General features: G+C 44.6%; 2 protein-coding genes across 3 annotated transcripts in view; both read left to right on the top strand.

The window, feature by feature from the left end:
• Positions 1 to 7,788, top strand: part of LOC130126308 (KATNB1-like protein 1) — a 55,740-nt gene extending 47,952 nt beyond the window's left edge. For both annotated transcript variants that reach the window (XM_056295767.1, XM_056295766.1), the window contains exons 2-10: positions 5,723 to 5,822; positions 5,966 to 5,997; positions 6,096 to 6,369; positions 6,494 to 6,609; positions 6,707 to 6,757; positions 6,842 to 6,931; positions 7,054 to 7,158; positions 7,284 to 7,377; positions 7,481 to 7,788. In XM_056295767.1, coding sequence (XP_056151742.1) covers positions 5,730 to 5,822; positions 5,966 to 5,997; positions 6,096 to 6,369; positions 6,494 to 6,609; positions 6,707 to 6,757; positions 6,842 to 6,931; positions 7,054 to 7,158; positions 7,284 to 7,377; positions 7,481 to 7,513 — 888 coding nt within the window. In that variant the 5' untranslated portion in view covers positions 5,723 to 5,729 and the 3' untranslated portion in view covers positions 7,514 to 7,788. The remainder of the gene's footprint in view (positions 1 to 5,722; positions 5,823 to 5,965; positions 5,998 to 6,095; positions 6,370 to 6,493; positions 6,610 to 6,706; positions 6,758 to 6,841; positions 6,932 to 7,053; positions 7,159 to 7,283; positions 7,378 to 7,480) is intronic.
• A 1,473-nt stretch (positions 7,789 to 9,261) lies between these two features.
• zgc:194887 (uncharacterized protein LOC571819 homolog) lies at positions 9,262 to 12,826 on the top strand. The gene is made up of 2 exons (XM_056295768.1): positions 9,262 to 9,555; positions 10,297 to 12,826. Exons 1-2 carry the CDS (start codon positions 9,411 to 9,413, stop codon positions 10,989 to 10,991), a joined length of 840 nt encoding a protein of 279 aa, XP_056151743.1. The 5' UTR covers positions 9,262 to 9,410; the 3' UTR covers positions 10,992 to 12,826.
• The last annotated feature ends 53 nt before the right edge of the window (positions 12,827 to 12,879 follow it).

The following is a 12,879-nucleotide window of genomic DNA, read 5'->3' as shown; positions in this document are numbered from 1 at the left end:
AATGCGGCCGCGCTATTTTATTGTTTTCCTTGGAAACTGAGCTGCTTACGTCGTGACATCTAATGCAATTGTTTACTGTTAATACTATTACGTTACCAAGCTGTTTTGTGTTGTTTTGACCGTTAGTATAAGTTTTGTAGCTATTTTTCATTTAACTTTCTGGCGCCATTTTGATGTTACGGCAGGTAGCCGTGTACCACGTCATCAACGTAGCGCCGCAAATTTTAGCGCCCATTTCTTAGTGTAAATGCTGTTATTTTGCATATTTAGGAGTTGATGTGCAGAGGGGACCAGAAAACAACTCTGGTTGTATTTGTCTTCTGTGTTTTCCTTGTTAAATGTTATAATTTTCGTTGTCTCTGTGTTGAGTAACTCAAGTCAAGTCTGTTCTATTTGTCTGTAGCTCAATACCCAACCTTCATGCACCTTTTTCTTTGCCCACCGGGTGGCACTGTTTTCCCCCATATTTTTCATCATGGTTCAATTTAAATTTTGAAGAGGAACGAGTTGTGATAATGTGAGAATGAAATCTGATAGCGTCGTTTTGCATTGCTGAGGGAGTCGATGTGCAGAGGGGATCAGAAGACAACTCAAGTGTGTTGTGTTTGTCCTCTGCAGGAGCAAATAAATGCTGGAAAACAACCCCTTGCGTAGTCACTTGTCATGCCCTACCCACATCCGTTACAATCGCTTTCTCCGCCAGCTTTCACGCCTCCTTGCAGAGTTCCCCGCCCTCACCCAACCCACTTTCCCTTCCGCTGTTGTCAACTATTATGTCGAGCGTCACATAACAACAACAGCCCACACCCCATCCGTCTACCAGCCAGACAAGGAAGCTTGCCATTGCCACGGTAAAGTTCGACACCCTCGAGCGTATTGGCATCGTGCGATGCTCTAACAGTTCTTGGGCTTCCCCACTGCACATTGTTCAGAAGCCCGGTGGCTGTTGGCGCCCGTGGAGTGACTATCGTCACTTGAACGAGGCTACAACGCTGGACCGCTACCCAGTTCCCCTACATCCAGGATTTTTCTGCCCGGTTGGCTAGGAAAGTTCTCTTTTCAAAGGTGGACCTTGTCCGCAGCTAGGTCCCAATGCATCTACAGGATATTCTAAGACTGCTGTCATCACCCCGTTTGGGTTGTTTGAGTTCCTTCGTACGCCTTTTGCGTGAAAAATGCAGCGTAAACTTTACAATGGACGGTGTTCGTGACTTGTTCCTTTTTTACCTGGAAGACATCTTGGTCGCCAGCACGTCCAGTGACAAACATTTGTCGCACCTCAGGGTCCTGTTCGAACGGTTTAGGCAGGGGTCCAGACTAACTTTTCCACTGGTAGCACTGGTGCTACCCGCATATGATTTTGTCGTACCCCCCCCCCTTTTTTTTGTTTGGTGAAGCAGGGCATTAGAAAGGTTCCAAATGGGTGTGTAGATCACCTTTGGTACAGCCTCCCGTTGTGGGACGGAACTTTCCTCGTTCTCCAGGAGAGCGTCGGACCTCTTTAAGTGACGGACCGAAAACCACCGTGAGATTATAGTGAGATTACCATAGGAGTTAAGGGAGAGTTTGATTATATGTTTCTCCTGTGCCCCGAAAGACCTGTTGTGTTCGTGTGCGTCCAGAGAAATGTAAGTTGTACTGTTTACTTACTGGATATAACTTCGCTGCGTTGTTAGGTTTCTGTAATTACAGTGTGAGTGAGTAGCAGAAAGGCACCAAGCTAACGGTTAGCAGCTAACAGCTTTCACGTTTGTGCTTATGCTTCTGACAGTTCTTACCAGTTGTAATTTCTCTATAATGTTGCCAATGATTACTTTGTATTGTTCATTCATTCATCATCAGCCGCTTCTGCGGGGTCGGGTCACGGTGGCAGCAAGCTAAGTAGGGCACTCCAGACGTCCCTCTCCCCAGCAATGCCCTCCAGCTCCTCCTGGGGGATTCCAAGGCATTCCCAGGCCAGATTGGGCGTGGAGTCCCTCCAGCGAGTTCTGGGTCTACCCCAGGGTCTCCTCCCAGTTGGCCATGCCCAGTAAACCTCCAAAGGAAGGCGCCCAGGAGGCATCCTAATTAGATGCCTGAACCACCTCAGCTGGCTCCTTTCGATGCGAAGGAGCAGCGGCTCTACTCTAAGCTCCCTTTTGATGTCTGAGCTCCTCACCCTATCTCTAAGGCTGAGTCCAGACACCCTACGGAGGAAACTCAATTCAGCCACCTGTATCCGCGATCTCACCCTTTCGGTCACTACCCAAAGCTCATGACCATAGGTGAGGGTTGGAACGAAGATTGACTGATAGATTGAGAGCTGGCGGAATCTGGGTTCTTCACCACAATGGTCTGGTACAATGTCCACATCACTGCTGATGCTGCACCAATCCGCCTGTCAATCTCCCGCTCCATCCTACCCTCACTCGTGAACAAGACCCCGAGATACTTGAACTCCTTCACTTGAGGCAACAACTCATCCCCAACCCAGTGGGAACAATCCACCATTTTCCAGTAGAGAACCATGGCCTCAGACTTGGAGGTGCTGACTCTCATCCCAGCCATTTCACACTCAGCTGCAAACCTCCCCAGTGCACGCTGGAGGTCGCGTTCTGATGAAGCTAACAAAATCACATCATCTGCGATGAGCAGAGATGCAATTCTGAGGTTCACACACACACATAAAACCACACACGTGTGTGTGGTTTTGAAAATTAAACAATATAACATCCTTGTATTCTTACCGATGCACCACAGTGGCCATATACTCCCAATCAGATACAAAGTTGCAGTCCGAGCTATCAATCCTTCATTACATTTGGTCTGAAGCAACACAGCCGGCTGATACGCAACCCAGAGGTCAGATACATCCATCAGCCTGGGTCAATGACTATGACGTCTCCCTGCCTGCCAAGAGACCTCCCCTTGCTGCTGCTGCAGCGCTCTCAGTCCAGCACCCCCAACAGAGGCAAGAATCCTACCACAGTAGGGAGAGGACCATCGAGATGCTACCTCTCACCCCCCTGCCCTTTGATCAGTGGAGTCCAGTGGGTGGTAACTGTCCGAAGTATCCCAGGGAGCCAGTGTACTCGGGACCCCAGCAAAAAAGCACCCCAGACCCACTGTCTCCCCGACAGGTGCCAGAGGCTTCACCTGCAATACTGGAAGCACTGCGACAGATCAGGGAGGACAGCCAGAGGTTCCAATTCACCGTGATTGAGATGCAAAGGCAGCTTAATGCAAGTCGAGGGCCAGATCTATCACTTCTTCCTCCACCCCACTCCATGGTGCACAGCCCACTCGCTCAGCCGGCAGGGCATGCCGCTGCTCTTAGTCCGCCAGGCCCAGCACCACAGGCCATCGCCCACTCTTCATCAGTGCCTGTGCATGCTGTCAGCAAAGAAGAACCTCAGCCCTCCACTATCATACTACCCACAGATCTAGTGGCAGAGCTGACTGCATGCCTCAAGAGGATGGGGATGACTCCAGAACAGCTGCTCAGCCACCCGTCGTCTGAATACTGCGAGCCTTATGCCGAGTCAGTTGTATCAGGTCTTGTGAAGAGGTCATACCATCTGACAGAGCCACCAGACCGCACACATAAATCACCTTCTCCATTAACCCCACTGCTAGGCCCCCTTGATGACCAGAGACATGAGGACTTCCACTCCAGCCGACAGAGAGTGTATATCGGGGCCCTCAACCCACCATCCCAGACTTCAGTAGGGGGGACCCGCGTGAGTTTGCCAGGTTAAAGATCTCCCTGGAGAACCTTCCCCCTAGGGATGAGACGGGGAGGTTTAAATATCAGATCCTGGTAGACCACCTGAAATTTGGAGACGCACTGCTCATTGCAGATTCATCTACAAACTCCATCAAGCCCTATGCAGACCATGGCCTCTTTAGCAGAGCATTATGGGCAACCCCACCAGCTGGCGTTAAGGCGCATCACAGACCTAATGGAGGCACCCAGCATCCTTAGCCATGACACAGCTGCCTTTAAAATATTTGCACTCGGAATGAGAGCCCTGGTGGGCATGCTTGACAAGAAAGGCCATATTGATCTTCAGTATGGTTACCATGTCACTAGGCTGATGTCCAAGCTCCCACAATACATGTGGGCTGAGTTTATGAGGTATTTGTACCCCCTCCGCATCCGTATCCCTACACTGCTAGACTTTGCCGACTGTCTGAAGCTTGAACTGAAAATTCAAGAATGTGGTTATGAGGCTTAACACAGAGGGGGTGAAGAGAGCACAGAGGTGAAGGAGAGATGGAAGGACTAAAAGGCTGGTAGGCCAACCACAGTCCTCCATGGGGCTGAACAAACTTCAGACAGCCCTGCCATCCCAGAGTCCTCATTCACAAAGGCCAATCCACAATGGAAAGTCATCCTGTCGTGCTCATACTGCACCAGTTCAACTACATAATGTAACAACTTATAAACATTTTAAAAAGTGAATCAACGTCATTACAAAAATTGTATAGCGAACGTGAACAGTAAATATTATTTTTGAGTAATTGCACTTCACAAATCTGTAAACTCCAAAATGGTTGACAACTTCCAGGGCTGTTTTTGATGTATTAGTGGAAGATGAATTGTCAAACGATGCAAATAAAATGTGGCGGCCTGGTGGCCTTTCCAATGTTTCTCCCTCCCTGCCGCCCAATGACTGCTGGGATAGACTCCAGCATGCCCGCGACCCTGCGAGCAGGATAAGCGGTTGAGCTAACGGATGGACGGATGGATGATTACTTGAGCCAGCCTGGAAAAAAGGCACGCAAAACCAGCGTTTTACCTCTCTGAACGCTTTATTACTTCCGTTTTCGTTTCAGTCGTGATCGTTTTCCTTTTCTTCGGTGCGTCACCACCCCTTGCATCAGATTTACGCTTTGAAGCCACGACTACGAGCGTAAACACGACAAATTTAAGCGAAAACACAGGGCACACAATGTTTACACGATCCGACTTAAAATGGCGAAGACGGCGTGGCGTTGTTCTCCCTCGGGCCGACGAACTGCCTACAACAGTGTTGTGAGCGTCACGCAAAGTAGTCCGTCCGTTCATTAGTACGAACCATTGTGTGTAACTCGATTTTTTATTTTTTAAATAATAGGCATTACGCAGGTCGTTTCGTAAATACGGGCGTTCATATGTCGGGCGTTCGTAAACCGGGAACTACCTGTAATTCCCAGCCAGCCTTTACCAGCACAGTTGCGTTGTATCGTTAGTTGATGACGTGCTGTTCTGCGATTCGCGTGCACTTTTTACTGACATGCGGATTAAATTGTATGGGGATTAAAAAAGTCCCCAATTATAACCCCCCCCCTTTACCTGTCTCTGCTTCCCGTGTTGACTCTACAGCAGATAAAAAGAAAAGGAAGTTTAAAGAAGAAACCGGAAAGAAAAAAACTAATGAAAGAAATGTATCTTAATAAAATGGAGTAATGTTTATCAAAGAAGGATAAGATTGAATGACTGAATCAAAATAAAACCAGAACTCACAACAGATCAGCAGCAGATGTAGAGCTCATAGATGTAAATGGAAGGGGTTAGTCCAGGTGAAAGCATGATCGAAAATATATTTTGAGTGAGCGCTTAAAAGTTTCTATTGAAGTGGACCTGGAGCACTGTTTTGACACCTTCATATTCATAATTATAAAACATATCTATGATATGGGCCAAGTATATTCTATAAAACTTATTTTAAGTTAATTGCAAAGGCTCTTTTTTTTCTAGGTCTGCAATGGACTCCAACAGTGAAGAAGATGATTATCATAATCCCATGCATGCCTACCGGTACAAAGAAAACTATTCTGTTGGGAAAATCACAAAAGTGGTAAGTTGGGTTAGGTAATGTTACAGCTTGTCTCAAACAAATATACTGCCGTATTATGCTTGTAACCCCTACGTTATGAACAATTAAATGTCTTGTCATCACAGTTGCTACATTTCTATAATTTCAATTTATTTCTTTTGTAGGTGGATTACAATAAAGAGGAACTCAAAAAGAGGTAGTTTGTGTGGCATCATGAAAATCATTACTTCAAAAAGCAGTCTTGGTAGTGTGATACAGTGTTTGAACCTTTCCTACTCCTCTCTCTTCACCCAGATGTCCAGGAGGTCGATCTGGCTCCAATCCTGGCAGAGTAAAGCGGGTAGTATCGTGTAAGAGGAAGACCCACCATCTGACAGTGGCTTGGAAGAAGCAGTCTGTATGTGGGAAGACTTATGATATGGCCAACAAGGAGAATGAGATGAACTGTGCACAGGACATGCAGCAGGAGATATTTTCTATGGACCCTTGGGAGTTCCCATCAGATGTCAATAACCAAAAGACAGGTGGAACCAGTTCTAAACACACTGACTACTTCACACTCACCGAGGTAGGAAATGTCATCGCACGACAGACCATGTCTCTATTCTTTTCTTGGGGGGGGCGGTGTGTTACGATTTTTTTGTGGCACTAATGTGTGTGTAAATATATCTTGACCTAACGCTGACTTTCAGCTCTCAATGGATCATCGCACAGTGATGAATGTGCTCTTTGGAAGAAACCTGAGATTGAAAGTGGCCTTGTCTCTGTGGGAAAGAAATGTTGGAGAATTGTTGACATATTTCCTGAGGTAAATGGCTAATGCTTTTATGTTGACTTTGTTCATTTGACATTTAGTCCGTGCAGTGGAATTTTAGGATGTTCATGATATCACTTTTCCTGTTCAGAATCCAGGACACTGGTGTGTTTGTTGACTTTCTTCCGGTAATAACCAAAAGGTAAGTCAACTGTGAATTTGATAAATTGGAGTCACACAGAGGGAAAGTGGAGTAAATATTAGCTCAGTGTCATTTTAACTACAGTATTAATGAAGATTCTCCCAGCTTATCCATTGGCTGTTGTGTTGACCTTTTCCCAATGGTTAAGAAAGTCCTCAACAACCCATATGAAGAGTGAGTATGATCTTTAATAAATAATTGTATCGACAGTATGCAAAAGAATTAGAGCAGCATGAGAATGCATGCATCGAAAATAGAACTGTATGTGTAAGTTATTGTTCTTGTTGTTCCTACAGGTATCTTATAGTTGGTTTAAAATGGATTAATTCAGTTTTGAAAAACTGGTGGAAGGAGTTTAGAGCAAGTGGCCATAGTGGATTAACTGATCATCCACTGGATAAGTAAGTGTACCCATAGATAGTAATAACAATGATGTGTACAGCACTTGTGCCCAGTACAAGCTGAAGAGATATGCATTTTTTAGAATGCGCTCCTTGAGTTACTGTTTTGGTCTTCGCTCTTACAGAAATTTCCAAGTCTTCAATCAGCTATTATTGGAGTTGTGGCGCCAGGAACCTTATTTGAAGTCAGTTCCAGGAATCGCAGGGGACTTGGCAAAGGTGAATGCTAAATTTCTGAACAGTGCTTTGATTGGGCCATTGTTTACTTTGGCTTTTAGTGTACAAAATGTCTCATTCTTCTGCTAATTGTCCCTTTTCCCAGGACATTGAATGTTACCTGTTCCAACTTACCTGATGGTTATGAAGAATGAGAAGATAGGTTATTTCATTCTGCAGCATCCTGAAACATTTAGAAGTCATCTTAGACACTTGCAAATGACAGACTCTAGAGGATGCTGTTGTTTGCATAGAAATTATAAAAAATGTGCCTTCTACCTGGCAAAAATGATATTAACTGTATTTATTGTACTGTGAGCCAGCACAGTATAATCCTTTGATGTTTGTAGTTGCTCAAGTAACATAGAAATAACATAAAAATCCTCAAGTTCTGAAAATATGCAATATCTTTGTGTAGGAAATCTCTTCTGAAGTAAGCTGGAATGGTCTACTTCAGAACAGTGGACAGTTAATGCTAGTGTCCCAACACTGAGGTTCACAGTTTGAATGCTGATGTTACCTTCAGCTCAGTCGGCCATCAGGATGATAATTGGCAATGCTCCTGGGTGGGGAGTTGGTAGAGGTAATATGCTCCACCATTGCAGCTAGCGCCTTCTACAGGTGGTGGTGTGCCTATACCGCTGCAGGCAGATCTATGGAGAATGACATAACCCTCCATTCAAGGCACCTTTTCCAAGAGAAACGTGTAGGTGAAGAGAAGCAGTCAGCTGACTCTTTGCCCTCTCCAACCACCCTAGGAGATGTGCAGTGATGGGAACAGGGAGTTGGATGTGCCAAATAGCTTCGAAGGAGGAGAAAAATCCAAATAGAAGAGAAAAATGCAACCCTAATCCCAGTAAACTTTAGGCTGTGTAGTTCCCACCCGTTATTTAATAACCTTTTAAATAGTTTTATGGGTTTCCTAAGAAAGTCTACAGAATTTGTTGTGGTAAAAACAGAATTGTTTATTACATTCCCAAATATTTGTTCTCCCTCTTGAACAAACCAACCAAGGCGATGAGCACAAGGAAAACAAAGGCTGTAATCTCATATAATGAGAGAGGCTATTGCGATTTGCTTTTGTGTGACTGTAATGTGGAAGACCGGGACGGCTATAACACACTAATTGTCTCAAAAATAGTGCTGATACAACATTAGTACAAGAGCAAAAAAAACTGAAAGCTTCTGTACACTTACTCCAAGCAGATTTCACATTTATTAGCTGAGCTTTCCATCCTAGACCTTTGCCAGAGCATTGTATACATCATTTAGATGGTCTGATGAAGGTCTCTGAGCTTGGCTAATAAATGGGAAATCTTCTTGCTCTTGTGTTATTGTAATGTAAAATGCATATGCTCACCTCCCCAAAATGGAAAAAATGGTCAAAAAAGTCCTATGGTCTGTGTTTGAATCTCTCAGGAGTCATACACACTTGCATTAAACATTTCACTTACATTAAGCAATAAGAGGTATAAGGTGAGGGGCCTTTCCCTTCACACAGGCCTACATGTCTCTGTCACCAGTGGACTCAAGCCCTCTTGAAGATCTTTCAATAGAGAAAATAGAGATATGGGTTTACAATCTTGTCTGATAGAGATAAGTGGAGGTTTGGTGTCTCCAGTTATGACGTGAACTCGAGGCTGAAGTCCAGCTGTGAGTTGGCTGTAGGGGTCTAAATGTCAGCGACTACGCCTCAGTTGACTCTGAATCTGGACTTGGCAGTAGGTTTGCTGTCTAGTTCTTTTCATTCTATGCAGTTTTTCTACATGCCTTTGTGGACTCGAGCAGACCGCAGCATTTGTTCATCATCTTGTGTTACGTCATACAGTTGGCTTGGGTGAAGGTGAGCATGTAAACATGCATTTTAAAGTTAATAATTTACATGTATTGAACCTGATGAGCAACAAAATGCGAATCCAACCATTTCGCATTTTGTCGCTCATCAGGTTTAATCAATACAATGACGTGAACTGTATGGTAGGCAGCCTGTATTTCTGACTAAACTATGCTGGTTTGATGACAAAGGAGGGTAAACAATGAGGAATCTGAGATGTTTGCAACTAGCAATGATCTCATTGCTGCTAAGTCTGACTAAAGCGCACACTGAGCATCTCCAAGCTGAGAACCTCCATCTTCTGCTACCAGAGGAGCACAAGTTAGTCCTCAACCTTGGAATGGAAGGTATGCTTCTTCTTTTTTTCTTTACTATATGAAGAAGTTATTTTTCTTGTCATGCCATGGAGAAAATGAACAGTGTGTTATTCTTTATCTCTAGCTAATGACATTAGGATACACAGAACACATTGAGAGAGAGAGAGAGAGAGAGAGAGAGAGAGAGAGAGAGAGAGAGAGAGAGAGAGAGAGAGAGAGAGAGAGAGAGAGAGAGAGAGAGAGAGAGAGAGAGAGAGAGAGAGAGAGAGAGAGAGAGGGAGGGAGGGAGAGAGAGAGAGACCCTGCAATATGCAAATGCTTCAAACTGCTGTGAAAGTCTTTATACTAGCAAGTGGCCTAGAAGTCTGGATTCTCCTTCAGGGTCCGGTCAGATTCCACATTGTAGAACCAAATTGCTTACTGACTCACTGATGATAAGTCTCTGGTCTCATAGTGGGATTTGCATAATCACAGTGACATGATTTGTCAGGCAGTTGTAATACTATGTTGATGTCAATGTTTTACCAGTCTTATCTGGGGGACATTTCAACGCTACACTAGCATTGCTGCTGCCAGTAGTGTTGCGACTCACTGCTGACAAGTAAAAGAATGCCAGGACAATCATCTGTCTGCATCTCCATGATATCCATTGATGGTCTATGAAAAGAGACTACAAATTCAGTTTAATCAGTCAATTAACATTTGTCCATAATTATTACATTGATATTAAAAAAACAATACTGCTACCATTTTTTTTCTTTTGCTAAACAGTGCTGCCCAGAGACTGCCATGAAATGCTGATGACTTCTGCTGGTAAGGCCAGAGACGGGGTGTACCAGATCCGGCCAGGTGATTCCCCAATCTTGGCCTACTGTGCCATGCAGGAGGGTGGCTGGACCGTGGTGCAACACATCACTGTCAATAGTAGTGTGGATTTTGATCGAACCTGGAATGAGTTTAAGCAAGGATTTGGGTCCCTCACTGGAGATCACTGGCTGGGGAATGAATACCTCCACCAGCTTACCATGGGCCCCGGACACTATAAGCTAGGTGTGAAACTGGTGGACAAAGACGCCGTCACCAAGATGGGCGAATATGACCCATTCTTGGTGGAGGATGAGGGATCAGCCTACAGACTGAGACTTGGACTCTTCCAAGGTACAGCCGTAGATGCCCTCACTCAGGACACGGAGAATTATCTGCATGACAACCAAAAATTTACCACCAAGGACCGCGACAATGACAACTACTTCCAAAACTGTGCCAAACTGGAGTTCCAGGGGGTGGCAGGAGGTGGCTGGTGGTATGATGCCTGTGCCGGTGCCAACCTCAACCGCAGGAATGTCATCTACTGGCAAAAAGACTGTAACAAGGAGCACCTGTGCAAGTATGCCTGGATGATGGTGAGGCCCTCCGAGACAGTTAAACTGATCCACACCGGTGAGTGCAAGAAGGATGAGCTATGAGGACAGTGTATGAGGAGGAATTTGCAACGCTGCACAAAGGACTGATGTCGGGTTTACAGCGTTCATGCTCAACATTCACCTCAGCACATTTTATTCAGAAATGCATGGTCATGATCACAAAATACAATAAAGAAAACAAGAATCATCTGACTCATCACAAACTTTTTCAAAATATAAAAATGCAGTACTGTAACGTCTTTTCTGGTTCTTTTTTCACCTTAGATCATATCACTACATATACAGTGAATCACCTCTCTCATTCCCCAACAAGTGCAGATATCTGTTATCACAGTTACAAAAAAAGGGTTTCACAACATCATAGCTTATTACACATGTAAGATGTCTTTTGCAGATTCACTCCCATTCAATTCTCATCAAAGTTTGAAGTAAACAAAGATGACAGAAACAACAAACAGCATCTAACAAACAGCATCTTTGCTACAGTAGGTTACAGATTAGTAAGAAATACACATGAATATGATGAGATATTGATTCAGCCAAACCAGGGAACATAAATATTGCATTGCAATGCTTACAGAAAAAAAAATATATATCCTGAGGATGAAGAGAACTAAACTGATACAGTAGAACGAGTGCCCATATACCATTCTCTTTCATTCACCATGAATGTAAACATTCCTAAATTTATGGTGAAATTACTGAGATTATGATAGGACAATTTAAGATTGTATTTGAACCAGATCGATCTGAAGGCAGAGGGATTTATTATTGTCCAGAATATTACGTATGGAATCAATCCCTTGCTTGAATTATTTTTGGTTTCCGGCTGTGTTTGGCTCAGCAACGGCAAAGTATTTGGTGATTTTTTTTGGGGGGGGGGGTTCCCCCCCACTTTTCTCCCCAGCTGTATTTGGCCAATTACCCCACTCTTCTCAGCCTTCCCGGTCGCTGCTCCACCCTCTCTGCTGATTCGGGGGGGGGGGGGCTGCAGACTACCACATGCTTCCTCCAATACACGTGGAGTCGCCAGCCACTTCTTTTCACCTGACAGTGAGGAGTTTCACCAGGGGGACGTAGTGCGTGGGAGGATCACACTATTCCCCCCAGTTCCCCCTCTCCTCTGAACAGGCACCCTGAGTGACCAGAGGAGGCGGTAGTGCAGCAACCAGGACACATACCCACATCAGGCTTCCCACCCACAGACACGGCCAATTGTGTCTGTAGGGACGCCTGACCAAGCCAGAGGTAACATGGCGATTTGAACCGGCAATCCCTGTGTTAGTAAGCAATGGAATAGACCGCCTGGCCACCCGGACGCCCATCCATCCATCCATTATCCAAACCACTTATCTTGTTCTCAGGGTTGCGGGGATACTGGAGCCTATCCCAGCAGTCATTGGGCGGCAGGCGGGGAGACACTCTGGACAGGCCGCCAGGCAATCACAGGGCACCTGGACGCCCCATTTGGTGAAAACTTGATGTGAATGAGGCTGAGCATGGTGTCTGATCTTTTTTTTTTGTATCTAATAAATGTGAATGGCACATGTGAAAAGGCTTGGATTATTATCAGAGTTACAATCTTTACATAGCAAGCAGACTCTGACAACGAGACAACATTTATATAGCCCTTTTAACAAAAAATAGCAATACCAAAATGTGCATCTTCAATACAAACACGATACCTACAGTTTGAGATAATCTGTTACTGTATTACATCTCGTGTGTAAGAGCATCAGGTTTTGGGGAAGAAACGTTGATGTTATAATGTTGAACCAATGTACACTGACAATGTTTATATTCATAAAAGTTCAGAATGATTTCCCATTTTTTTCCATTTAAGTGTAATAAGTGTACAGAATTTCGATTTCTATGGATTAAACCATACTAATAATACTTTACAGCCTTCTTTTTGTTTGGACTTCTGGTG

The sequence above is a fragment of the Lampris incognitus genome, chromosome 16 (genome assembly GCF_029633865.1).
Source record: "Lampris incognitus isolate fLamInc1 chromosome 16, fLamInc1.hap2, whole genome shotgun sequence".
Classification (NCBI taxonomy): Eukaryota; Metazoa; Chordata; class Actinopteri; order Lampriformes; family Lampridae; genus Lampris; species Lampris incognitus.
This window is presented reverse-complemented; position numbering and strand designations above follow the sequence as displayed.